General features: G+C 42.7%; 3 protein-coding genes across 3 annotated transcripts in view; 1 reads left to right on the top strand and 2 right to left on the bottom strand.

The window, feature by feature from the left end:
- The window catches only part of LOC121614859 (collectin-12-like), a 45425-nt gene extending 31084 nt beyond the window's left edge, over positions 1-14341 (bottom strand). The window contains exons 1-2 of the mRNA XM_041948949.1: positions 13900-14341; positions 11263-11313 (exon numbers count right to left, since the gene is read on the bottom strand). Coding sequence (XP_041804883.1) covers positions 11263-11313; positions 13900-13906 — 58 coding nt within the window. The 5' untranslated portion in view covers positions 13907-14341. The remainder of the gene's footprint in view (positions 1-11262; positions 11314-13899) is intronic.
- Positions 14342-16810: 2469 nt separating this feature from the next.
- clul1 (clusterin-like 1 (retinal)) lies at positions 16811-22383 on the top strand. Its single transcript, XM_041948948.1, has 9 exons — positions 16811-16893; positions 18129-18270; positions 18595-18743; positions 18833-19003; positions 19980-20418; positions 20541-20663; positions 20749-20963; positions 21539-21717; positions 21924-22383. The coding sequence occupies exons 2-9, from the start codon at positions 18168-18170 to the stop codon at positions 21937-21939; spliced, it is 1395 nt and encodes a 464-aa protein (XP_041804882.1). The 5' UTR covers positions 16811-16893; positions 18129-18167; the 3' UTR covers positions 21940-22383.
- yes1 (YES proto-oncogene 1, Src family tyrosine kinase) overlaps positions 22317-26048 on the bottom strand; it is a 28807-nt gene continuing 25075 nt past the window's right edge. Inside the window, exon 12 of the mRNA XM_041948946.1 lies at positions 22317-24328. Coding sequence (XP_041804880.1) covers positions 24120-24328 — 209 coding nt within the window. The 3' untranslated portion in view covers positions 22317-24119. The remainder of the gene's footprint in view (positions 24329-26048) is intronic.

Genomic DNA, 26048 nt, shown 5'->3' with positions numbered 1-26048 from the left:
GGCTGTTTAAAGAAAAATAACATATGGAGGGCTGCATGTCTGAACAGGATGCCTCTGTTACACATACACACGCGCACACGCACACGCACACACACACACTGCCTAAAGCTGACAAAGCTGAACAGTGTCCTTTGAAGGCTTTGGCCACAGACCATAACATAAACACCACACTAGGATATACAGTACATTGTGGACAGGCGTCTTTGGAAAACATCCTCCTCAACATGCCATCATCCCTGAAGCCTTGTAATATATAGACCTGCAAAAACGTACTTAGGGACTGTACACAAATTAGCAAGAGGGTTCAGAGAAGGAGGTGGGTTATGCAATTTTCCTTTTTGCTGAGGATCTTTTTTTCCCCATCCTAAATTCATGTTTTTCTTTTCAGATTTAATGTGAGAGACTTTAAAAAAAATCAAATAGTGACACCACAAAGACATCTCTCATTACCACTGTGCCTTTTCTAAGAGCTGTCTGTAAGAAATGTCTCCAAACACAGCCAGCTAGGTGACTGGGAAGCTCATATAGCCTCCTACATTACAGGCCGTAGTTTTATCTGATCTAATTAATATATACTGCATTTTCATTGAGTGGAATCCCATGCATGCATGAAAAGCAATGCATTTCACTCTTTTTGTGGCTTTAAGAGCCATTTACTTAGCAGCTATTTCTTAAAAAACAAAGTGGCTGGAATATTTAGTTAAAGCATGTGTGGATATATTTTGAGATATTGTGGGGAGGGTAATAATGCAGGGGAGGGTCTTGCTTTTTTATAAAATGATGTATAAGATTCAACCCCGTCCAGTATGTGTGTGTGTGTGTGTGTGTGTGCGTTTAAAGTTTTAAGTAATCTAAGTATTCATTGATTTGAAAAAAAGAAATGCAAAATCTCCTCGCCTGTTTATATAGTCAGTTATATAATGTCACTGCAGTATTTCCCATCACCACCTCCTCTTTATGCCATCTATAAACATTCAAAGATAAGATTTCATTTTCTCTGCAGCGTTTATATAAAATGCAAATCCCTCAAGTACTCTGGCATGCTGCTGAACGCATGCAATCTCCATGGATGTTGTGCAACAAGAAGAGAAAAACACTTGGAAATAACGAACAGCGGTGAATCCCTCGACAGAACCTTGCAAAAGGCGAAAAATGATATCCTTCAAAGGAACAGAGCTCGGAGTTGGGGGAAAACTTTATGGTGCATTTCTTGTTAGCTGAGCAGGCTGCTGCTGTTTTTTCTCCCAAAGTGCTAAAAGGCACAAACAGAGACTAATTGGTAGAGAAAACAGTTAGATGGCCTATTGAAACAGAGATTGTGAACCAATGAAGCAGTGAACATGGAGTTGATTAGATCTGGTTTTGTCATCCCATCTGTGCTTTGTTAGAGGAAGACAGACGATGACAAATGGGTCATATATCGTAATCTCAAGGGACGGACTTTTAAGCACGCAAGTGTGCCTCATAAACGGAGCTGGGCCACTGTATTGGGGACACAGATTTGGATATAAAAAGTCTTTATGTTCCAGTCAGCAGTTTCCAGGGAAAACTGAAATCCCTGCGTGTGTCTCCTGGTTTCACTGTGGATGCTGAGATTTGGAGATGAATAGTTGGAAACACATCTGTGGCCTCAAGTTTCAAGCAGCAGAAACACAAATGATGGACTGGGTTATGGAATATGACATGTGATGTAGGTCCGCTGTGAGCTGGCAGTGTTGGCAGGCAGGATTTTTTAATGTAACTAAAAATTCATGTTCCCATGGAAAACTGTAAAATGCAACTCAAACAGCACCTGCATCTATACTATTAAAAAGGAATGTTTTTAAAGCAGGAACATGCAAGTACAGTATGTCCACTTATGCACAATAATTAACTGTATTAACTTATGATATACTTCAACTCCATAATTACACTTCTCTTGTCACTTGTTACTTCAAATAAAGATTATGCTTCTCTATAAAGACTGACTGCTTTTTATTTTACAGGCCTGTGCTGCAAAACTGGCCCGATCCAACCATTTAATCAGTCTTGTGCTGAGAAGCGATCACTCAACATTAACGTGCCTTAGTTTCACTGAACAGGATACTCAGTTTAGCCTGATAATCCAAGTGAGCACAAAGGTCCAACATCATCGTAAGATCATAAGTCTCTTTCTCTTCAGGGGCTGACACTGAGAATGGTGAGCCAAGGTTGGAAAAAGGTTGCACATTAAATTCCAAGCGGTTCTTACTCTTGTGCACTCTTTCTAAATTATAGTGTGTGCACTCTTTGCATTGCATGTGCATCTGGAACATTATATTTCCAATGAAAATGCAGAACATTTACAGAAAGAAAAAGCACTCCTTTAAAACAAGCGTTTCCATTACCATCATTCACCTCCATGAATTTAGAAAAACATGGAAGCCATAAACTAACTTTATTGGCCTGAGTGGAGAACTAGAGACCCCTGGTTCCTCCTGCTCATGTTCCAGTGTTGGCATGTTGGAATTAGGTCATTTCAAGTAAACCAGGACCACGTGAACCTCAGAGAGGGGGAGAGGAGGAGGTTGGTCATTGATCCTCACTTTCCCCACATCAGGCACACCACAAGAGCAGCTCTTCTCTACTCTTTCACTTGTGATTTGTCAGAATATGTAATACATGTTCTTCTGCCCTCACTATACATGCAGGTGCACAGCTATGTGAGCCAAACTCGCTTCTAGTCAAGGCTGAAGACAGCAGCTGTCAAACTGTGATAGTGTTTACAAATCAGAAGATGATGAACAGTTAGACCAACGTGTCACCATGGTAACCCATGCCAACCAACCTCACCTCCCCCGGCATTTGCAATAATCCCTTATCTAGCACTAATCATAATAATAATGATAATCATATAACACATCCTTCATCTGCAAGCATTAAAAAATATATAAGAAGAAATGCGAGCTGCAAACAAACTCATAGTGGATCTCACAGGCATCTTCACCGCCAAATAATGATTAAATCACCGGAAACAGTAGGCAACTAATGTTGGTCCAACATTTTTTAATGTGGCATCTAGCCATTGTTGTTGTCATCAATGCTGCATTGCGTTGTGGGAGTCAGCCAGTCTAGTGTTCAGTGTTTCCTTACTGAAATAGATACTGTGAACTACAGCAAAGCTGCCCTGGGGAGAAATCTAGTATGTTCAACTAAAGCTACTGAGAAAAAGCATTTCAAACTACTGTGTAAAAACAAAAGCAAAAAAAAAAAGATATTGTACATGCAATATGGAATTACATCTTCTAAAAGTCAGTGTTGACTCACACAGGACACAAACCCCAGTCCACTGGGTGAAAAGTTTCATCCACCCATCCACCACAACCTCCTTCAGTCACCTGACTTTCTGGCAGAAAGCCCTGAAGACAAACGTCTCCTGAAGTGCAATCAAAGACAGCTTGGATAAAGATTATTGGCTCGTACAAACACGTCTTAAAATGACAAGGCAGGAATATAATTCCCATGTAGATATACATAAATGACATAAACTTGTTTTTTATATTTACAAAATGGATGTTAAGATGAGTCTTTGTTTGTGGAGTGGACGTCACAGTGTGGATGTGTGACCAAAACTATTTCAAACCAAATAAATACTCAATAAAATGTGCTATCAAAAAAATATAGCAACGATATGATCAATATTTCCTGGTTTGTAACTGAGGGTCTGACTGGACGACAACATCACTGTCTCTCAGAACGTCAGTTCTGGCCACGACACGACGTCACCGTGTGACCAGTGTTTGCTGGGTAATACTGTGATCCAAAGGCTCAACGAGTGATGAAGTCTGCCAGCACATGGTTATTGTAAAAGAACCACATGGGACAAGCACGGGCCACTTCAATGACAAACCCACATTAGATATAAAGCAGTTTCTGTCACTGGTATATGTCATTCACAGGGTTAGGAAAAGTGCACAATAGGGTCTAGTAAAGCAAGAACTTATGGGAAGTTGTATTTTTGGACCGAAACCTCCATGAAGAAATGTGCTCATTATTTGTTAAGAAACCATTTCTGTCCAACTAATTTTCCTTTTACCATAAAAAATGTGCAACACTCTGTTTGTGAAGTTTGGATTGTATAAGGGTGAGCAGTATCAAACAAATCTCTAATTGTAACCATGTTAGTCTGGAGAAAGGCTATTTGATTTATAATGGCTCCCATAGTGAAGCCTCACAGATTTGTGCCTTGGAAGACATCTAAAAATCAGACACAGTGAGATCACAACAACGTGAACACAAATAAACTCAGACACATTCTGTCATGCGGGTTAAGAATATTTCATTACACACTCGTGTGAGCCCAAAACCACTGCTCGAGTGCCAAGCTGAACACTGGAGCTAACTCCACACACCATCTGCGCAGTTGGGTTTTTGTGTGGTCACGCCTGCTGGGTGGGCCGCCGTGGAAGCACTTAAGATACTGAATCAGCAACAATCATCGCCCCGCCTGATGATCATCAGAGTCCGCGCTGTACGCCATCCCATCGCCGCACACCACTTTCAAGCCTCATCGCCCAGCAGAGCCAATAAAACCGCACAGTGTGGACTCAGCCAGCCGTCCAGCCAAGTCTGGCTTAACTTTTGGGGAAAGACGCTGACCACAGAGAAGGTGGCATATGACTGCCAGCTCAGGCCGGTGTAGCTGCACTGTGGCCCATGTTGAAACTACAGTTATGTAACATTCAACCCTGATTCCAAAGAAGTTGGGACGCTGTGCAAAAAGTAATTAAAAACAGAAAGCAATCATTTACAAATGGGCTGTTTACAGACAACAAAGTGTTCCTGGGCCATGTAGTAAAATCCTTTAAAAAATCATGTGTTCACAAAGTGGTGAACCTCGCTCCATCCTCGCTTGTGAGTGACTGAGCCTTTCTAGGATGCTCCTTTCATACCCAATCATGATACTATCACCTGTTACCAATCAACCGGTTCACCTGTGGAATGTTCCAAACAGGTGTTTTTGGAGCAGTCCACAACTTTCCCAGTCTTTTGTTGCTCCTGACCCAACTTGTTGCTGTTGTTGCTGCATCAAATCCAGAATTAGCAGATATTTACAAAAATCACTGAAGATGATGAAGTCAAACATTAAACATATTGTTTTTGCACTGTTTTCAGTTGAGTATATGTCAAAGAGGATAAGCAAATGATCACATTCTGTTTTATTTATGTTTTAAACAGCATCCTAACTTGTTTTGAATGGGGTTATATTACAAAACTAACTTTTGATCAATAGAAGCCACATTCCTGCTGTCCAAAGTATACAAAAAAACCTATTGTCGTACTTCGTCATGCAGACAGTTTTAATTTCATCTGCCGAGGTTTTGACGTGTCACGTCTGTGATTTTTGTTGCTATCTGGTAACAGTGTTCTCAAAGCATTGAGTAATTAGCCCAGTTCAGTGCCTCTAAACTGCTGCTCTCTGATTTCTCATTCAAATAAATCTGCCACTGTGCTCGCTTACAGCTGTTTCCTTTGCAAAAACAACAAGGCACATCAGAATCTTAAGAATGGGGAAGTCATCTTTCTGTGCCAGAGCCAGAAAAATAGCAACATGAAAATGGCCACAAAAATGGCAACAAGCTTGGATGTGACTGACACTGAATACAATCTGGTGTGAATCAATATATATATTAATAATATCTCTTATATCAGAACATCTTGATCTGACAGTGCAGAGTTTATATATATATATATATATATATATATATATATATATATATATATATATATATATATATATATATATATATATATATATGACACGATGCATCCTTTTAAGGGTAACAGTTTAACAGAAATGTCATTCATTCTTTGGATTGGACAACTGGATGCCTCAAAAACTGGCCAAACACAAAAACTACATGACTTTATACATCAGAGATGAGAAAATCACTTTTTGTGTGATGTGGGCAAACCAACGCTGAACTGCTGTACTGTAGTTAATCCTGTTAATATAAAAGTTGCTGTAAGTATGTTCAGGCAGGCCGAGCACTTCTGATATTTTCCTTCGCAGCAGCTGTACAGATGTGAATACACAAACACATGCCTGATGTGAAACGGTCATCTGAAACACTTGAGGGCTGAGTCAATGGAAAAAGTCCACACGGCTGGCTTCTTTGCACAACGCAGACATTTTTCAGTATCTCCAAAAATACAAGTACTAAAGCATAAACAAGAAAAACACTGAGTGGTGCGCTGGTTCGGGGCCAACGTAATCACAGCCAGAGCAACCAACGCAGCACAGCCAGGCCTGAGAGCCGGATAGTGAGCAGCGCCGTGACTCACAGCACAACAAAGACAAATACACATTTTTCATTCGACTTTTCTGCTGTTTTTCAAAGAGAGGAAGCAGCGGGGTTGATGTTGGCCGCCTCTGAAGCCAGAAAGTGTAAAACTGAGCCATATGCAGAACGTCTTCACCAAGCCTGTCTGAGACGGCTGACAGAAAATGGAGTCAAACACTTCCAATAGATGTGTGTGTTTTTCTTGTGGCTGAGCCAAAACCTGCAGTGAAAGGAGAGCTTAACAAACATCCATTATGTGGAAGAAGACACCCTATCATGACGGTTGGTCGCAGGCGTGTCGTTACCATTGGCCAGCGAATCCCTTGGGGGCACGTACTGTTGCAGCGGCGTGAAGCGGTTTGCCGAGGTGGTTAGGCTGAATCCGGTCAAAGCAACTACGGCTCCATATAAAACCACTTAGTGACAGAAGCGCCGCTCCTGCTCCAGAGCTGTCATGTTTCATGTCTAAAATGTTTTTTCATTGACATGTTGAGTTAATGGGAGCTCCTTCTCTAATGTCTGGATAGCAATGTCTGCGCTGCATTTGTCTAATAAGTGCCTGTTACACATGGAAGTCAGGGCAGCTGGAACACATTCTGATGTCCGAGCTTGATAACAAATGGAGCCGTGCAGTAGCTCAGGCAGGGACTGAAGTCACATGTTCCATATATCATCCAATCATCTATGAAAACACTCATGTCTGACATGCGGCGGTCCATATTATCTGCATAAACCAACGCCAAGCGCTGCATCCCTGCTGCTTCCAGTGCATGTAGCTCCCTCCACCCTCCTATCTGCCTCTTGTAGTCAGATTTATGTAAAAGCTTTTCTCAGTGTGTGTTCATGTTCATTCAAATGTTGCTTCAGGGCCGTTCAGAAACTGATGCATGGATCAGATATGGTTCACACCTGCACACCCTGTTGACACATATGCACTCAAACGCTGAAGATGCAACAGGGTGCAGCTACTTCTACTCAGAATCAAAAAGTGAAGAAAACTTTGTTCTCTTGCCTGTGGGAGCAAAAACCTGAAGCACACACCTGTTATCTACCACACACAACTGCATACAGGAGCTTCAGACAAAACGGAGAAAAGCTCCAAAAACATCCAAATTCTCTCTGATGTAACTTTATCGAGCGACCGGGACCTCAATAAGAAAAACAATGTGTAAAAACGTCTTTGTTGAGATTATGTAAATTATGTACATGCTCCTGAGAGACGATCGTCTCACGTATAGCTGCGTGTACGGTTGTATCTCAGTTAAAAACATGCTGATTTGTTTTCACCATCTGAACACATGCCTGCACTGGCTGGTACGATGTGCTGAAGCAGGCTTCGCCTTATCTTTATCACCGTCTGCATTCAAACATTATCAGCTGCATTGATCTGAGCGTTAAACAAAGGACTTCTCTTTCGGTTTGTTCAGCCGACCTGCAGCTGACCTGCGCCTGCTCCCCCCGCTGGCGCTCTCTCTGCACAAATCCTCATGGCATGCTTCACGCCGGCCCCTGCTGGGACGCAGTGATTTGTGTCGTGTCTGGGACGCATTCCCGCCCGCCTGTCATTGGCCGATCCAGGATTGACCCACCATCCTTTTGACCAGTTACAGATCAGTCCCGCAGACTTCGCAGGTCTGGGATAAGATCAACAACAAGCCAAGCCAGCAGTGCTCTGTGTTGTTTTATCTGTCGTTCTCTCTCCTTTTGTTACCCTGTTGTTAACTTTTGTCTCCTTCTTTGTAAACCTTTAATGTTTTCTCCCTCTCGCCTCCTTTGACTCACTCCGCTCTTTATTGAAAACATGAGCGAGTAATCTTTCATTAGGACGACATGCATGCATGCCCTGGAGGGGCTTGTAACAGGCAGGCATGCTGAAAACATTCTTTTCTGGTAATGAAGTCCCCGTAAATTAAAACCACTTGCTGTTTTGCTCCCAAAAATAAGTTGGTCAAGGAATGTGACTCCTCAGCTGAAAATGAAACTGTTGACAAATATTTTGCCTTTAAAACAGAAAAAAATCAAGCATATTAATAAAAGCAGAAACAACAACGGAGCACTGAGGAACACTGAGATGAAGAAAGCGATTTGTTTTTGTGAAATCGTGTCCACTTGAGGTTGTATTTTTCTCTTTTGCCATCCCCCTCTCCCCTCTCTCTGCTGACACAGCACAGCCCGGGCATGGACCCTGAAGGCCCACAATGCCGACTCCCTCTCCACCGCCCTCTCTGAGTGTATAGGCTCGCACTGAATAAACTTCCAGTAGGGACACAGGAAGTGGCTCAGCACCTTCTCAGGTTTGGACGTACTCCCAGCGGAATAATAGACCTCTTGTGGAAAGCAGATGTCAAAATGAGTCAAGGACCTCATTCCTCTCTGCACGTACAGAAACCAGGACAACATATTTCTCTGCCAGTACGCAAGTATGTGTGGAAACTACAGACAGATGACAAATAAAAGGAATAGTTCAACATTTTGGAAAAATGGACTCTATTATTTAAACTATTCTAACTCTCATGACTGCACGCTAAATTTGGAGCTGGAGCCAGAGGGTGATTAGCTTAGCTTAGCATTTTCAGCTGACCTGACAAAAGTTCAAGAGTACACCTCTCAGCACCACAAGCGCTCACGGACACATTTTATCGCGCGTCTTTGTCCATACTGAAAGAGAAATGTAACAACAACTATTCGTGTTTTTAGGAGGAGGTACAGCGTAACTACAGCCTGACACTTGTGAAGAAATATTTACAGCTGGCTCGCTGTTTCTGTCTGCTTCCAGTCTTTATGCTAAGCTAAGCTAATCGCCTCCTGGCTCCATATTTAACACACAGACATGAGAGTGGCGTGAATCCTTCTTTTCTAACTCTTAATACAAAAACTAACAAGCTTATTTCCCAAAAATGTCAAACTATTCCTTTAAAGGAATGATTGAATTAGCAGAAAAACAACAAATGCAGATGAATCCACACACAGTCACTGTGTGGTTTGATGGGTGTGAATCAAATGCTGTGGCCTTCACAGTTATCAGATCTCAGCCCAGCTGTATGCAAAGGAGCCTAAAAGCTGCTGTTTTTTGTGAAGCCCGTCTGTATCGCAGTTACATTATGTTCTTGTTGTGTTATTTGAGAGGTTTCCGTGGACACTGACATGTTTTGGCATTTGTTAAGTCCTGCTTCAAGCCTTGCTGCTCTGCAGCTGCTCAAACACTGGTCAAGTAGCTGAGTAAAAAGCGCAGATGTTACAAATAAATAACATGCTGTGTAAATCTTGCCTGAATTGGAAAAATTCTTTAAAAAAAAAAAAAGGTTTGCAAACCCAGACAATCCAAACTCTCCTCTTCTGGTAAAAAAGTCAAACAAACACACACACTGAGGGGTGAGGCGGTAAGAGGTGTGCACATGTGTATATTGACCGTAATGACACACAATGTGGACTCCTACTGCAGCCACGCTTCCTGACATACGACTTCTGAGTGCCTGGATGACACACATGCTCTGAAACACCTCTTAAACCACAGGGGCCGCCGTGAACATTTCAACCCAGAGTGTTGAAACTTGATCTCTGTTCTGGGACAGAAGCAGGAGAAAGTTATCAGGAGACGATAATACATCACACTGAAGTTATGCTCCTGCGCAGCTCTGCAATCACAGAGGGAAGAAGATGTAGAGCTGCAGCAGCGAATAATTCTGTCTCATTCCACAGGTACACAGGTACACAGGTTGATTGGTAACAGGTGATAGTATCATGATTGGGTATGAAAGGAGCATCCTGAAAAGGTTCAGTCGTTCACAGTGAGGATGGAGCGAGGTTCACCACTTTGTGAACACATGATTGTATAAAGGATGTTACTGCATGGACTCAGGAACACTTTGTAGAACTGTTGTTGGTATGATGTTACCTACTAAAGCATCTACCAGGAAGCAAAAATTGAGAAATCGTTGTAACAAATTTAGCATCACTATCTAATCATGAATGTTCACTTACATCATAGACTTGCAGCTTTAGAAGAAGCAGTACTGAAACCTGTCAAGCACAAAAAGGTGCAGAATGCTCATTCTTAGTCTTAGATTTTAGTTCTCACATTAACCTTGAATGCATTCCACATAGAGGCGTAGCTTATTGTGTTTAATCGTTCTCTACAATAAGCACTCAGATATTTGAACATTTGAAAACAAATACTTAAATACTTTATTTATGTGCATTGGCCAGAGGCACCTTCAAACACATCGGTCATACCAAATGGAAAGTTTCTCTTATCTTGATCAACAGCTGATGCTAAACAGCCTGTTCAGACTCAGTTTAATATCTCAGAGAAAAACTTGGGATTGGTTTTCAAACGTGGGTTTTGCATATTTTGCTAAAACCTCTCCTGGAGGAAATGACAGCGTCAGGAAAGCCGCTTGAAGTCAAGGAATGTGTTAATGTAACATTTGCGAATGTACTGCACACAGCTGGGGAGTTACTAACATCTGGCCAACGTGTATAACTGTTACTGCCTGATGAGTGGGTGAGATTATGAACCTGTCTGGAACATTTGGATGCGAGAACCAGATACATTGAAGGAAATCAGCAGACTCATTTCATCTGGTTTTAGACCAAGTTATTATGCGCCTGTTTGTGCCAAGTGAAACAAAAGTACACTGAGATGCTGATAAGGTTGCAAAGTCAGTGCACTGGTCAGGAACACCCAGGATGCTGTGGTTAGCCTTTCCACCGTACCCCACTGCTGTTATAACAGAGAAATAAAAATGAAAGCAGCAGCCAAAAATAAGTTAGTTTCTGGGAAACGAGGTGCGGCCTTTAAACCCTGTAAGCGGGTTACAGCCAAGCAAAATACGGTATATCAAGAAACTATTCTCTATGCAATAATGCAGAGAATTGACATCACTGATGTGTCATAAAGGATTTGAACCAGCGAAGGTGGTCCTTTAAGTTCACAGCTGGAAGTCAAGAAGTCACTTACCAAACCTCTTATAACCAAAGGACTGCACCTCCTCCTCATCAGCAAAGTCGTCTGGAAGGAGACAGAAATAAAAGAATTAGAGATATAAAGAGCGTTTTCTGCAGACTCAGCAAACTTTTTCCGCTGATGAAGACAGTGAAGTGCTGTTGAAAGCTCCAGTAAAATGCTGGTAAGAGGGACTTGAGTTATTTTCTATCCATCTACAGCGTTTTAAAATTAGCCTCTTTGTGCAGCGCTTCATGTTAAACCAGAAAACACACCCCGCCTCGCTCAGATTAGCTCGACTCTCTTAAATAAACTGGCTTTTTCTTTCACTCGGTGGGATTAGTCCCACCTCCCATGGCCTGACAGGCCCTGAGTGATGTCTCCTTCTGAGCAGCTCTTGTGGGAAAGTACTTTGCCAACTTCAAAGCTTTTTTTTTTCTGTGTCATCATCCGTGGCCAGTGAAAATAAAGAAAAACCACATGTCGCAAAGATCTCCATAAAAAATGAAAAAAATCTCTTCATCTACGATGCCAAAAGCAGGGAGGTGTGACGATGTGAGAGCAACGGTTACCCAGCAGAGAAGAACGGCGATTTGTCATGAAAACAGGTGAATGAAGAAAGCTAATGAGTCTGGTCCTGTTCATGTCTTCCTGAATTAAATATGTAGTCTGGAGATGCTCATAAATGACTGTTCTTCTGACAGGGAGCAGAGTGAGTTAAGAGATGAAACAGCCACATTTCACTCAAGGAATTTGTTTTTCCCAATACCCCCAATAGCCTGTTTCTTGTTTGTGTTTCTAAGCAACCTGATGTCCCATTACAACGGTAATGTTACTGCAAGCATGTCTGGCTTTTCTAGAGTAATTCCGGAGAAGTGGAGTCCATCACAGTTTACCCGAAGGGTTGAAAACTGACCGGATTTGAAAACAGATGAGTCAGACTCAGCGTAATTTGGATTGTGGGATGAATATTGCTGTAAGGAGCCACGATACTTAAAAAGGGTTGCTCAACATCGCAGGAATAGATCCCAGTGAGCACTGATTGGGTGATTGTGCAGGTCATAAGATGCCAAAAGCATCTTGGTTACAACTGGAATAAATGTTGTTGAACACAGTTTGCAGACGTAGAAATTACACATACTGTATTTTAATGACTGTAGATTTCAAGATGCACCTGCTTCACATGGAAATACAGTCATTGCAATGCACTCAGAACCATTATTATATCCTGTAACTCCACATCTAAAAACCAAATTTAGCTCAGCTAGACCTCGTTTTGTCTGCAAATCACTTAATAGGTGCTCACTGGGATTGATGACACATTACCATACGACATTATTTTTAGGAAAACTACCACTGACTGCTGTGCCCTCCTGCTCTCTGTCACATTTTAGTGTTTGTTCTTGTAGTGGCCATTTGTCCATAAGAAAAAGCACACAAGTTACTTCTTTTTGGCTTTTCCAGTACTTTTAGCCACATCTCATGGTTTTCATCATGAGCATATTCTATCTGCTGGCGAAGGCCGAAAGTTCCAGGGTCGGTCGCTCTACGCTGTCAGGTTTTTCTTGTGGTTTGTGCATCTTTTTGCAATCAAGCAAACAAACAAAAAAGGTTAAAAAAACAATGCTGCTCCTACAGTCTGCCTGCAAGCACTTATATAAACCAGAGGTGTCTGCAGCGCCGCCCAGCTTTCAGACAACAAAACAAACCATGAGAAAAAAGAAACCACGAGAAAAAAGAGAATAAATCAATCCCACTGCAGTCCTGGAAAAAAAAAAGACAATAACATGATGGTGCTGGTGCTGGGCCCCGTCGCCTCTCACTGCAATTACAGTAGCAACAGGAAGCGGTCAACATGCCAGTCACATCACAGCTTCACTGTGAGGGCAGAGGGTGTTTACACTCATGCCCACAGTGCGGAGCTTTGTGTAAGTGTTCTGAGATGAACCACAAGGTGGCAGGAGTCATGTAGTGTTTACACAGCGCGACAAGGGGCCAGCGGCCTCACAAGTGCCTCTGGAGGAGGATGAGAGCGTTCACACAGAGGATCACATCTGGGGACATTTTCTATAAAGCTTTATTTAAAACGATGCCCGCTGATGGCCGTGGCGCGTGCACGTTTTGGTCTGTTATTCCGTGTGATGTGTTGAAAGGCAGCATGTCAATGGCTGACGAGTCCGCCACAAGAAAGCAGCCTGACTCAGTGTTTCCCTCTGAGTCCTTCAAGCCAAGACAAACTTTTGATCCAACACGTACAAGCACAGAAAAATGAAAAGAAAGCAGCTCAAACCCAGCCAAAAAGCATCTTTTATGACTAACACAGCCTGGCTGAAATGGTGCTCTCCCGATCAGGCTGTAATCATGTGTTTTTGGCTCTGCTCTGAATCCTTCTGTTAGTGTAGGTTAGTGTTTGATGCGCAGCAGCGACCAGATGCTTAAAAAAAAAAAAAAAAAATCCCAAACAGTCCTTTAATTGAGACCAGATGTCAGACGCGAGTTGTAGCCCACGCATTCCTCAAGTCTCGGACTGAAAGAGGCAGAAAAGTGAGGAAGAAAGAGCGAGAGGAATGCTGTGCGAGCGGAAAATGGATGAAATGCGCCGTGCGCCGCGCATCGCTCCTGCCTGGTTTTTACGCGCCGAAATGAGCCTACCTTTCATTGTGCTTCACAGGACTCTACCGTGGTCGGGCTGTTGCGTGAAGTTACATCCACAGCATCGCAGTGGCATCTGACCAAAAGCTCCCCGTGAGCGCACCTTGGATCTGCGAGTATCCCTACGAGATATCCACTGTTTGCGTCGGATGAGTGAGAAATGTCAGAGCTCCATCCGTGACTCTCTGCTCTACAGACGATCTCCGACCGCGCAGGTAACTTCAGATGCTGCAGCACAAAGAGGGAATGAACTTTGCTGCGAGCGGGGAATGCGAGGAGGAGTTGGAAGAGCCGGAGAGAAAAAAGGTGTCTTCTGATGTTTCTGGTAGTTGGGAGGGATGCCGAGGTGAGGGTGTATCCCGGTCCCGGACTGAAAGAGTGTGCAGGAGTCCAAACGTGAGAGGAAGTGGTGCGCCCGTAAGGCTGCTTGAAGAAACCACGTGTTCCCACATCTGTGCGCACCGTCTGCACCCCTGGCCGCTCTCTCTCTCTCTCTCTCTCTCTCTCTCTCTCTCTCTCTCTCTCTACCTCTCTCTCTGTTTGTGTGTGTGCGTTTAACATTGCCCACAATTCGGCCGAATAAGCACCAGTAAGAGTGTCGGTCTGGACTTGCACTGCAAGTGAGAGCAGGTTTCAGCTTCAAAATCATCACCATGTGCTGTTGTGCTGCATGTCAAAATAAAAGCAGTCATGTGTTGTGTTTTGTCACATTCCCGTTACAGCAATTTTCTTTTCTCGGTCAATTTGAATGAGAGAGTAATGAAACGTTAGTTTTGGTAACAATTTCTTGCAAAGTGTGATACTTTTAATTTGAAATTTGGTCCATTTAAGTGATCTATGGGCAAATCTGCAATTCCAACTACCAAATTTTGCATTAGTCTATTTAATCCCAAAGGTGGAGAAGATCTTGCACAATGGGCTTACATAATTTATTTTTTGCCCATTTGAAGGCAGCAGCAAGCAGTTATGTCGACATGATGAACATGTAGCGAATAGTTAATTAGCTAGCATTAATTTAGAGCCATATTTTTGGCCACCTGGTAAATGTAACCCAATATTCACTCTCTTAGCTCCGTTTTGGGTCTCCACCAACTCCTGTGGGAAATACCTGGCTCTTAAGCTGCTAAATGTTCCGCTGTGTTCACCAGCTAGTCTCTAACTGTGTCTGTGTGCTGTGCTCAGGTCTTGTAAAGAGGGTTTTTAGGGCTTTTTCACTGAAACCAGCTGCCTGCTATACAGCTGGAAAGAACACTGATAAGAGTAGCGGGAGTGAAACAGCAAAGTTATGAGCAATAAAAGCAAAACAATGAGCAGAAAGATGTCAGTGTCCATTTCTCACACACTTGTTGATGCTCATTACTGAGGAAATATCTGCTATACGTCTCCTATTGAGCTTTGAGCTGCAGTAAGACGTAATTTACATCAACCCTGGTCCCTCAAAGAAAACTCCACGCAGCTCTCAGACCAGTTGGTTCCCTGTCCTTAGCTGTTCCGTCCATTACTTCAGGTCTCTGTAAAGCAGTTTATCCCAGCACCTGTTTATCTCTTCAGTTCAGGACTCCATGCTTTGATCAGCACCACAAAACTTAACACAAGCCCACATTGTGAGCTGGTTATATGGAGCTGCTGCTCCACCTTGAAGTTTATAAACTCACCAAAAACTCAAATATGCACTCATAGATTTCATTCCTCCTGGATCAGTTCCTGATAGACTTGTGCAGAATGATGATTGTGATTTGCATTTACTCCTCTGTGAGTGATTGCATGTGTGTAGCCTCAGACCTCTTTGCTGTCAACTGTTTTATGTTTAGGTCAACCATGGGAGAACATGGGAAGAGCGTCTCTCCCTGCAGTGTTATAGGAACCAGGTGCTGAAGGTGTCAGAGAGGCTGCAGACTGAGCTGAAGCACTGGCTGGTTTCCATTATCATACGGCGAAGACCCTATTTTCTGGGTCACAGCATGCAAAGAGGGCACATTTTTGAGATAGATGAGGCTCCAGTGAGGAGATGGGCACAGAGGAACCCTTTCACCCTGAGTCCCTCACATTCCATCGGGAGTGGAGATGCTAACCAGCTTCCAGTGTTTCCTTTTACTAAAAATACTCTGGATGCAGATCCAAGAGAAGCTGGTGGTAGTTCGCACTGAAGTTACGTATCACCTCAAAATAAGGGTCTGTTGAACATTGAGGTGTTAAAAGGATGCAGCTCTGCAGCAGTTAGCGCTCTTACAGGATCAGCACATGGCTCCGGTCGAGCAAAACAATCTGCTCTGATCCTGTGATCTCCTCTTATCTCTTCTCGAGTACATCATAACAATATAAAGTACAGCTCACTGTGATGACACCACTGCTGCGCATGAGCCTGTGTGTGTGTGTGTGTGTGTGGCAAGGGAAAGTTTAAGGGATAATTTAAAAACTTATGTCAGTGCACCAAAAGGTCGTCGTATTAACTTAACATGCTTCAGTATTTGTGTTTGTTGTGAACTCATCCAAAACATTTAGCACATTACAAGCTGCTTTACAGGTTTTCCTTGAAAAGTATGTTGAGTCGTTCATTAATCTCTAATTGAAATTCACAATTAAAAACAATACGTCTCTCCACCTCATGTGGAAGACATACCACAAACTCCATCTCATTTCTTTCCCTCTTGTGTTGCACAGCTGAAACTTTCTGTATCATACTAACATGTTTGATCCGAACTGTGCACGTTGGCCCCTGAACTTGTCGAACATACGCTGGCGCCACATATCAAGCAAACACACTTGTCCCATGTGTAAACAGAAGCCTGTGTCTCGCATGACTCAGCAACCTCTTATGCAAAACAAGCATGTTGAATGCTGGATTAACGGGCATCAACATCAAGCAAAGACTGTAATAGGATGAAGCTCGAGTGGAAAGAGCACAAATAGACTCGGCCAGATCAAGACAACTTGACGACACACGGGGCACTTTGTTTATTCCTGCGGCGGAGAAGCACCTTCACTCATCTGCTGGTAAGTTCCTTTGTCGTTGGCGGTCACTTTGGGTTTTTGCTTGTCTTTTTGGATCAGTTATAACCTCAAATTTAGTGTTTTACTATCATTTGATTTAATATTGTGATATATTTTTCAGGATAGGATATTATTAAAGTGAATATTAGATGGATAAATTCATGTTTCAAAGATGTTCTCCTCATTTGAACTGCTCATTATGTTTTTGTGCTACTTTTAAGTCATATTTTGTATTAAGGCTGTGAGGGTTTCATCAATTTGTGCCTCTTTGAGTGTATTCATCATTCATAATAATACATTTATGTGTATTTATGTAGCTCATACTCTCACTTTAGTGTCTGTTACAAACAACAGTTAGACATATTGAGGAATAGACTGTAACAGAGCTGATTGTAGCAGCAACTTAAACCCTTAATGAAATAAGTCAAGTGAGTACATCCTCATTTACTGCAAATCCCTGCTCGATGCCAACTTGTGTAACTCCTCTGGGGCAGGGTCTCCGGTTAAGTGAGGCAGGTGGGTTTAGCTTATTTACCGGTTACCGGATCAACATGTAAACACACGTCCTGATATCAGAAACCTCTCGTGGGTTCTTGTAATGTTTTTGTGACTTGATGGAGTCTGACCTCCCGACACAGCAGATGGTGCAGACACAGCTTGCCAAGTTTTCAAGCTGAGGTGAGTCCTGTGATGTCTCGCCCCTTGCCGCTGACCTCCTAATGGTGTCGCTTAAAGTCAGGCTGTTATAAGATGAACAACAAACGTGCACAGAAGACGGACCGAGAGAAATCTTTCACATTTTGAATCTTTTACTGAAACTTTGTCACACATGGAAGAGAATAAATGATCCAGCTGTCTAAATATTCGCCACAGTTTGATTATTTGACATTTAGATGTCATATAACTAACCCAGATCCAGTTATTATCTGACATATGAAGTATTAGGGGACACAGGACACTAGGACATGGTTTTCCAGGTCAAGACAGATGTGTAGCACCACCAAGTGGCAGACCTACTTATGACCATGGGCTGCAGTGTTGATGTTTAATCATGCTCAAGCTCAAATCCTATTAGCTTTCTGGGCCAGAGCAGATAGCACCTGTTGTTTCAGTTTCCCTATTTAAACACATTGTGTGTATGTGTGAACTTGTGGTGGTGCTTCGCTGTGACGGTGAGGTTAATTTGTTCATCCGGCAGTGTGTACAAGCGTAAAACCACACTTGTTATCTCTTTTCAGACTGAGTTTTGACGTCCAAAACACAGACTGAGCTCCAGAATGAAGCTCCTGCTCGGTGTGGCGGTCCTGGTGGTGACTCTGGGGGTCCTTTACTCTACCCCAGAGGAGAGACCCTCAGGCATCTCAGAGGACACCTTAAAACGTGAGTCAGCACAGAAGAATCTGTCTTTGTCTTTATGCAACACGTAAGGCGTTTTGTGCCAGAGGCAGTTAATGATATTTTTTATCAGCGGTCCCTCAGGAAATGCCTCCAAAATGCAGTCAGTGTCAACACTGTAACATCTGTATACTTTTATAAGCTTAAAACAGCTCTTGATTGTTTCATTTAATTATTTTTGCAGAGTCAGCAGCTTTTTCTCTATTTCCTGTGTTGACTGTGAAAAAATTGACAATGTAAGTGTTGATAAAAACATCTCACCCAGGTTTTTTTCCTCCTCCTCCTCCTCCTCTTCCTCCTCACTCCTAGAGCTGTCAGAGAATGGCGAGAAACTTGTGGATGAGGAGGTGAAGAGGGCATTGTACGGCGTGAAGCAGATGAAGGAGGTGATGTGGAGGAACGAGCAGAAGCACGAACACCTCATGAAGTCCCTCCAGCACAGCAGCGAGAAGAAGAAGGTAAACCCAGCATGAACCTTTCCCAAGAAAAGAAAGAACAGGGAGAAAAGTAAGCAAATTAAAAACTTTTTTCCCCTTTCTGCCACCAGGGTGCAGCCCAACTGGCGAAGGAGGTCACTGAGAAGCTGGAGGAGGCGGAGGAGCAGTGTAAAGACTCCCTGCAGTCTGAGTGGGAGGAGTGCAGACCCTGTCTGGAGGATGCATGTAAAACCTTCTACACCTCCACCTGCCGCAGGGGATTTGCCACTTTCCATGCCAAGGTATGAAAACTGCAGCTCCGACCTCTGATTCTCTTACTCAAACCTCCAAACTCTTAAAGCAACGCTGCCAAAAATAACAAAATTGCATGATGGTCAGGTGAAACCTTTTTTAGGGCAGAAATCTTTTGCCTTAGTTGGTGCCGTTTTTTCCCTGTTTAAATATAAGATTAATCGTGGCAGGTAGGTCTGGTCCCACTCACACAGGTCAATAACACATCAAAGGTACGATTCAGATTTAAACTTTACTCCAGCTGCTGCTGCAATAATTAGTCGATTGAAAGAATCAATAATCAATGAGTGAATGTAACTGCATGTGTGGCCTGTATGAACTATAGGCTTGCCAGTATTCTGCAACACCCAACTACTGATTTACATGACACACGCATCCATCACTCTATGAACAATCCTTAATAAAAGATTAATAACAGGATGAAAGGTATCTAACATTACCTGCAAGCTTAGGCTACTGGTAATTCAAAGCACATGCGATCCCCACATACCGAGATAATTCTATAAAGTTGTAAAATATAACTTGTAATGACTGAAATTGGCTTACATGGAATCGCTGAACGCATGCAAAGGAACTCTGCACATCAGAAAGCTCTCGCTGAACAGGGTCTGACTGACAACCAGCTTGTCTCATGCTGCCAGAGCTCTGTGCTGCCTTAACGAGGCGGAGGCTTCAATCAAGCATCGTTAGGAGTCCTGTCCAATCAGCTGCTGTCAAGCTGCCTTCCTAACAGCAGTTAATGATAAAACAGATCATATCAGACACACATTATTAGTCAAAGTGCGGTGTTTTACATTTAAAACATGTCTGGAGTGGATCTTTAATTCTATCATCATTTTTTGTTGCAGAATTTTGTTTTTTTCTTCTCATTTTTTACCCCAGTAGTCATCTTGCGACCCTCTGGTTAGTAACCGCAGCCCTAGACAACAGTAAAATAAACTCACCTCCGTACTTTTCATGCTGTAGGTGGAGAATTTATTTCGCAGAGTGTCCAGGCGCTTTGGCCCCCGTGAGCCTAGCATCGATGCAGGGGACATCCTGGTGAATCAGGGCCCTGACAGCACCGACACTGAGGTTGTCCGCATCGAGGACTCCTTCAACCGCCTGATCAGCAAGGTGGGAACGCTGGTGGAGCGCAGCATCGCCCTGGTCTCCAGGATGGGCACCAGGCTCGACAAAGTCCTCCAGAGGGCCTTTCTGAATGACACCGCCATCCTGACGGAGGAGACCCCCACTGATCCCTACAACCCCAGCCGGGACTCGGGCTTCCTGCAGGGTGTGGGATTGGAGGAGGTGCTGGACTCCTTCTTTGACTTCGGCAGGAGCGTGGTGGACGAGTTTGGAGCTGTGGTGACCCAGGTGTTTGATGACCTCCATGGGGCAGTGGAAGAAGAGAAGAAGAGAGGTAGTAACGATGCAATAACAATAAACACCAGCATCAATAAACTGCTTAAACAAATGCAATTCAACAAAAAAAAACAAAAAACAAACTGATCTAATTGTTAAACTTTTTTCTGTTTGGTGCAGTGAGAGAAAGTTTCCCTCGTTTCCTGCGGAACAGGAAGTTGTGCCGAGATCTTCGCAAACAGACCTCAGAGTGCTGGCAGCTGCAGAACCAGTGCGAGACCTGCCAGGGAGCCCTGCTCACAGGTACAGCAGCACCACCCTCACAGCTTCTGCTTCCTCCACCTTTACAAACAGCAGCTCATCTCACCGCTCCTCTTCCCGTCTCCAGAGTGCCCCAGCGTCCGGGAGCTGCATGTGGAGCTGGACGAGGTCTCCCAGCTGCTGGATGTGTCCAAAGAGCAGTATGAAGAGATCTTGTCTATTGTCCAGCGCCACACTGATGAAACAGTCAGCTGGCTTAGCAACATGGCGGCGGAGTTCAGCTGGGTGGCTCTGGCTGCGAGCAACAGCAGCACTCCTGAAAACATCTTCCGTGTCACCATGGTGAGAAGGAGTGGAAAAACAACACTCGAGTGCTCATAAGAACACTGAAACAGGCTGTTTCTTGCCCTCATCTTCAAATGGGTATCTTCCAGCATTACAGTCTTTTTAATACAAAACAAACTCCACTAACATGAAGAGAACAGACTGAAACTAACTTATTTCAAATAAGCTTAAAATTACATTTTCATCCTCCATTGTTTACAACAGAAAGGATTTCTTAATGGTGAGTGTGCAACAAAGAAATGATTACAGCAAACAATACCTGCTTCACTGAATATGTGGGCTAATTAAAAAAAAGAGAGTGTATCCTTTTATGCTGATCATGCTCAAATAGGTAATGTGGAGAAGTCATTGTTGAAGATACACAGACTTGGAGGTACAGTATATCTACAGAAGTTTCCACTACAGCCTAAAATATCTAATAAAAATGAATCAACCAGTGTAAATCTCTTAAGTCTAAAATTATCAAGTGGAGAGAAACATACATATATATTTTTAGGTGGGTGGGAAGAAGACCATTCATACAGTGATGGAATTGCAGTTGGTGAAAAAAAATGACTTCTTTCACTCTGCAGGTGGCGCCAAAGAGCCATGATGAACAGAATGTCTCTGTGACTGAGACCAGGGTGGAGGTAAACATCCTGAACTCTCCCCCGCTCATCCTGTCTGTTCCCGGGGAGCTGGAGCTGCAGGACCCAGCCTTCATCCAGTATGTGGCCCAGGAGGCTCTGAACAAGTACAAGGAGATGGTCAGGTGAGAACTGCAATGACCTGCAGTGTGCAATGAAGCACCAAGGACTGGTGTCACCCTTCATCTCTATTGTCCGTCTCCTGTCCTTTAGTTTTTTTTTTTTTAATGTTGTCATTAGATACTGAACTTCTGACAACATCCTGTTTGTTTTTCTGAATTTTGTTATTCAACTTAAAGTTCGGTCATTAACACATTATCTTTTCTTTCAGGTATGAGGATGAGTAAAACTCTGCTGTCTCCTTTTTAAACTTCTATCAGCACTTTCTTCGTGAACAGAACTAGATCGTGTTCCTGAATTGTAGCATAATCTTGCTGAAATGTAAATACACTAAAGTTTAACCATGTCAATCACTGCTATTTATTGAATGTAAAAAGAAATTGTACTTTGTACCTGCCGTCACTGGTGTAAATAAATACGATAAAATACAATAAAACAAGTAAAATATGAGTAGGAGCGACTTAAAAGTGGCTAAAACAGTGAAATGCAGACGTGTTCCACAAGAGGAGCCTTGAATGGTCTGTAAATGCTTCACTGGGTGTTAAACTGAATCTGATCGAGGATCGTTGTCGCGTGTCGAGAACGAAAGAATTAAAGGAAACACTTGAGTAAAACTTTTATTTTTCTGTACAAAATCATATTAGTTACCATTCTCATTAATTTCATTATCTTCCCACTAGATGAAGTCCCATCAACAATCACATATTAGGTTCTCGTGAGTGATGCACACAAAGAAATACAAAAAAATGTTCACATCTTTGTCCAATCCTCAAGCTTACTGACTGAATAAGAAGATGCCTTTACATCTTTTCAATCTTCCCGTCACATGGCGCTGGACAGACAGTGGAAGTACCTCTAAGAACTCATTATTGGCCTTTTGGAGTGTCAACACCTAGAAAAGCACTAAAGGCCTGACCTGAACACAGCGTGTTTGTTCTGTCTGGTTCTCATTACTTCACTCCAGAAGTGATCCATCATCTCTACAACTGGGAATCGAAATGAACAAAAACAACAAAAACATAAGAGGAGCTTGGCGCAGGCAGGTATCATTTGACACTCTCTCGTTCCATCAAACATCGCTGGTTGACTTTGCATAGTCATTTACAAATTGAGAGATTTGTTTTGTCTTGTTGGCTTTGGATAAAAGTTTCCCTCCAGCAGACACAGAACTGAAGACACTGAAGGCGCGTTGAGTCACAGGTTGGTGGGATTTGACTGGGACAAAGAGAAAGAAATACTACAGCCGCAAAGGAAGATTTACACGATGTGAATTCGACACATAGTTCTAACAGTTTCCTGGACCATCTACTGTGAGATAACTCATCTACTGCAATGTTAGCCTGTGCAGATGTGTGCAATACACAGAGAAGTACGCTAGAGTCCCTTACAGCAATCAGAGTTGTGCACCGAACAAAAGACGAGATGCTAATTTCTGACAAAAACAAACTCAATATCACTGAAGTTTCACAGCTGAAATGTCCATTTCAAAACATTTATAAAATGTTAAACAGGAAAAATGTTTTTTGCACTTGTATATTATCAAAATACCTCTTTATGATTTCAAGTCCCCGTTTAAATAATAATAAAAAAAGTGTAATAAATTGACGTGATTTGCCATTCAGGTGGCCGTGTTAAAAAGAATCATGCAAATCACTTCTCACGTTCGCATTCATCCACCTGATCACACCTGCTAAAAATACATCTGTATGCACATACTGTATGTACATCCACTTCGATCTCTCAGTACATTCTTGCATCCATTAACTACATCCCTTTCACTTACATCGTGTCCTTGTCCGTCAAAGCTTTACAGTCACAGCACATACTTCAACCACAGTTGTTGGTCACTTATTAAAAAAAAAACCATACGTACCAACCTACATATTCAAACCAAACTCATGTACATAAAAGGTCTTGTCTCCAATATCAAAGAATTTTGATGTGAAATTAAAAAAAAAAAAACAATTGGAGGAGAGAGTGGGAATTTATCGTTTAAAAAAAGTAAAAAAAACAACAACAACTGTGCACCTGCGAGTAGCTGTTAATTTGAAATTAGGAGAAAATCCCTCTCTTTCTGATCACAGTGTTGTGGAAAGTCCGTATGGATTATTCTGATCAGCAGGGTTCCCAGAGCTCAATGTACCAGCACCAATCTGCACATCTGGACACCTCCCCAAGCATTTGGTCCCCGGGTGCACAAGGGACAAACCTCTACCTCACAAAACATTTTCTTCTTGCACTTGCAGATATACCAGTGTGGCTGTGGACTAGTTTGTAGCATTAAAACCTCTTTCTCTGCAGCCTCATCAAGGCTTTCTCATTTGTCGAAGTTCTCTGTTGTCCAAAGCTTTGATTTCCGCTGATGTACCTCTGTGTGACGCCACAGTTCGCCCACAAATCCCCCAGACTAGAGGTTGTCGCCTGGCTGGTACTGTGGCTCTGTGGCTGTGAAGTAGTCTTCCAAGAAGGACTGGATGTACTCGAAGGTCGGTCTTTCATCTGGCTCCTTCTTCCAGCACTGCCTCATCATCTCGTGGAGGGACTCGGGGCATCCCTGGGGGCAGGGCATGCGGTAACCTCGTTCTACCTGCTCAAGTACCTCTCGGTTCACCATACCTGCGAGAAACACAAAGAAATGTGATGTGAACGGACTGTATTTGTACTAACCTGCTTAAGGCTGGAGTGTGCGACTTTTACATATAAATGAACATTCAAGCCCTTGCCAAACGAGTTCACACAATGCTGATTAAGTCTGTCAGTGCCAGTTAAACCTCTGTGTAGTTCACAGTTTACCAGGGTTTTTGGTGTCTGTGGTGACAATCCCACACTGGTAGTGATGTGTTTCCTGTCATTACTCTCACTGCCAGAAGGGGGAGACAAAAGTTCTGCACTGCTGGTTTAACAATCAGTAAAAATTTGGGCTCAGTGTCATGCCCACAGACACTTTGACAGATGCCTTTTTTTCATAAATAAAAGCTGTAAAGTTTGTTTTTTTGAGAGTATTTTGTTTTATAGCCTTTATTTTACAATTTCCTTTAAAACCAGAAGTAACGTAGTCAAACCACGTGGAAATTAATGTTTCAAAAGATAATGGGAAACATACAGTACTATAACTCACGGAGAATGTCAAAAAGTAAGACCTTATGGGTAGTGTGTGATCTGAGTTTAGCTCTGTTCAAATTAGCAACGAGTTACGTTTAATTCGAGTTCAAAGCCTGAAGGGTTAGAAACCAATTTTCCTTCTTAATGTTTGTGCTGGTTTCCTAAAATTTGTGCGCCACAGCTAGAGACATGGAACTCAGACCAATAACCAGAAATGATATGTTACTGCTGAGCAAGAAAGGTGAGCCCAATTGGCCAGATGGTGGCGCTGTAATTAAGGCCCAAAAGGCAATTTTGGAAAGGCCGCGCCTCTCACACTTGAAGTCCACCTGACTTGAACTTGGACACACGAGTCCATGTGCTCTCAAGTCTCTTGGAGCATAAAATTTCGCCATGATTAATTATTTTTTTTCTAATTTGCACAAAGTGAAAAACAAGTGAGTCAGTGTATCAACACCAGATTTAGTGTACAGCCTTTGAAAGACTGAGCTACATAATTTTACTATAAATGAGCATTACTGGTCCAAGAACATGACCAAAAAATGACCAAATAATTTGTGCATCTGAGCAGGAAACTGGCTATAACTCATTAAACAGCAAATGTAAATCTGGGTACATATCCTCAGGCCATCGAATTGGTCTACGACAGCATTTTGAGCCTGGCCCATAGGGGGCGCCACACATGCCACAAATGTGTACCTCAGAATCCAGTGGACAGAATTTCACCAATTTAGGTGTACATGCTCTGGGGGCAAGCACTTATCATAAATCTGAACAGGAAGACCAATCTTGATTGGTGTAAGCAGGCGTAACCTGTCACATATTTGCTGATAACTCAAAATGCCTTTGAGCAATCCTGATTAAACTCATTAAAAGACATCCAAGGCTATCTCCTGGACATGCACACTGACTTTTGCTCAAACAAATGTTGAAACTTTGAGTCCTCAATTATCGAAATGCTGCAGGCTTTGTGATGATGAAACAAGTAGCTGAAACAGAATAAAACCAGCTGACATGACTTCTGAAGCCTGCTGGTTGCTGCTTGTCACAGCTTTATTTGTTTTTATTTATTTGAGTAAGCCTTTGGTGAGTGGATTTTTCCAAAGGTTTCAGGTCAAGAATAATGGTGCAGCTTTTGATTAGGAAACAACCCAGTTTGCAGCCTAAAGCAGCAGAAAATGTTGACAACATGTGGCTGACAGCAGCATAAGAATGCCCCCACAAACCACCGTGT

This window comes from Chelmon rostratus, chromosome 12, assembly GCF_017976325.1.
Source record: "Chelmon rostratus isolate fCheRos1 chromosome 12, fCheRos1.pri, whole genome shotgun sequence".
NCBI lineage: Eukaryota > Metazoa > Chordata > Actinopteri > Chaetodontiformes > Chaetodontidae > Chelmon > Chelmon rostratus.
The sequence above is the reverse complement of the archived record's forward strand: the minus strand, read 5'-3'. Positions and strand labels throughout refer to the sequence as shown.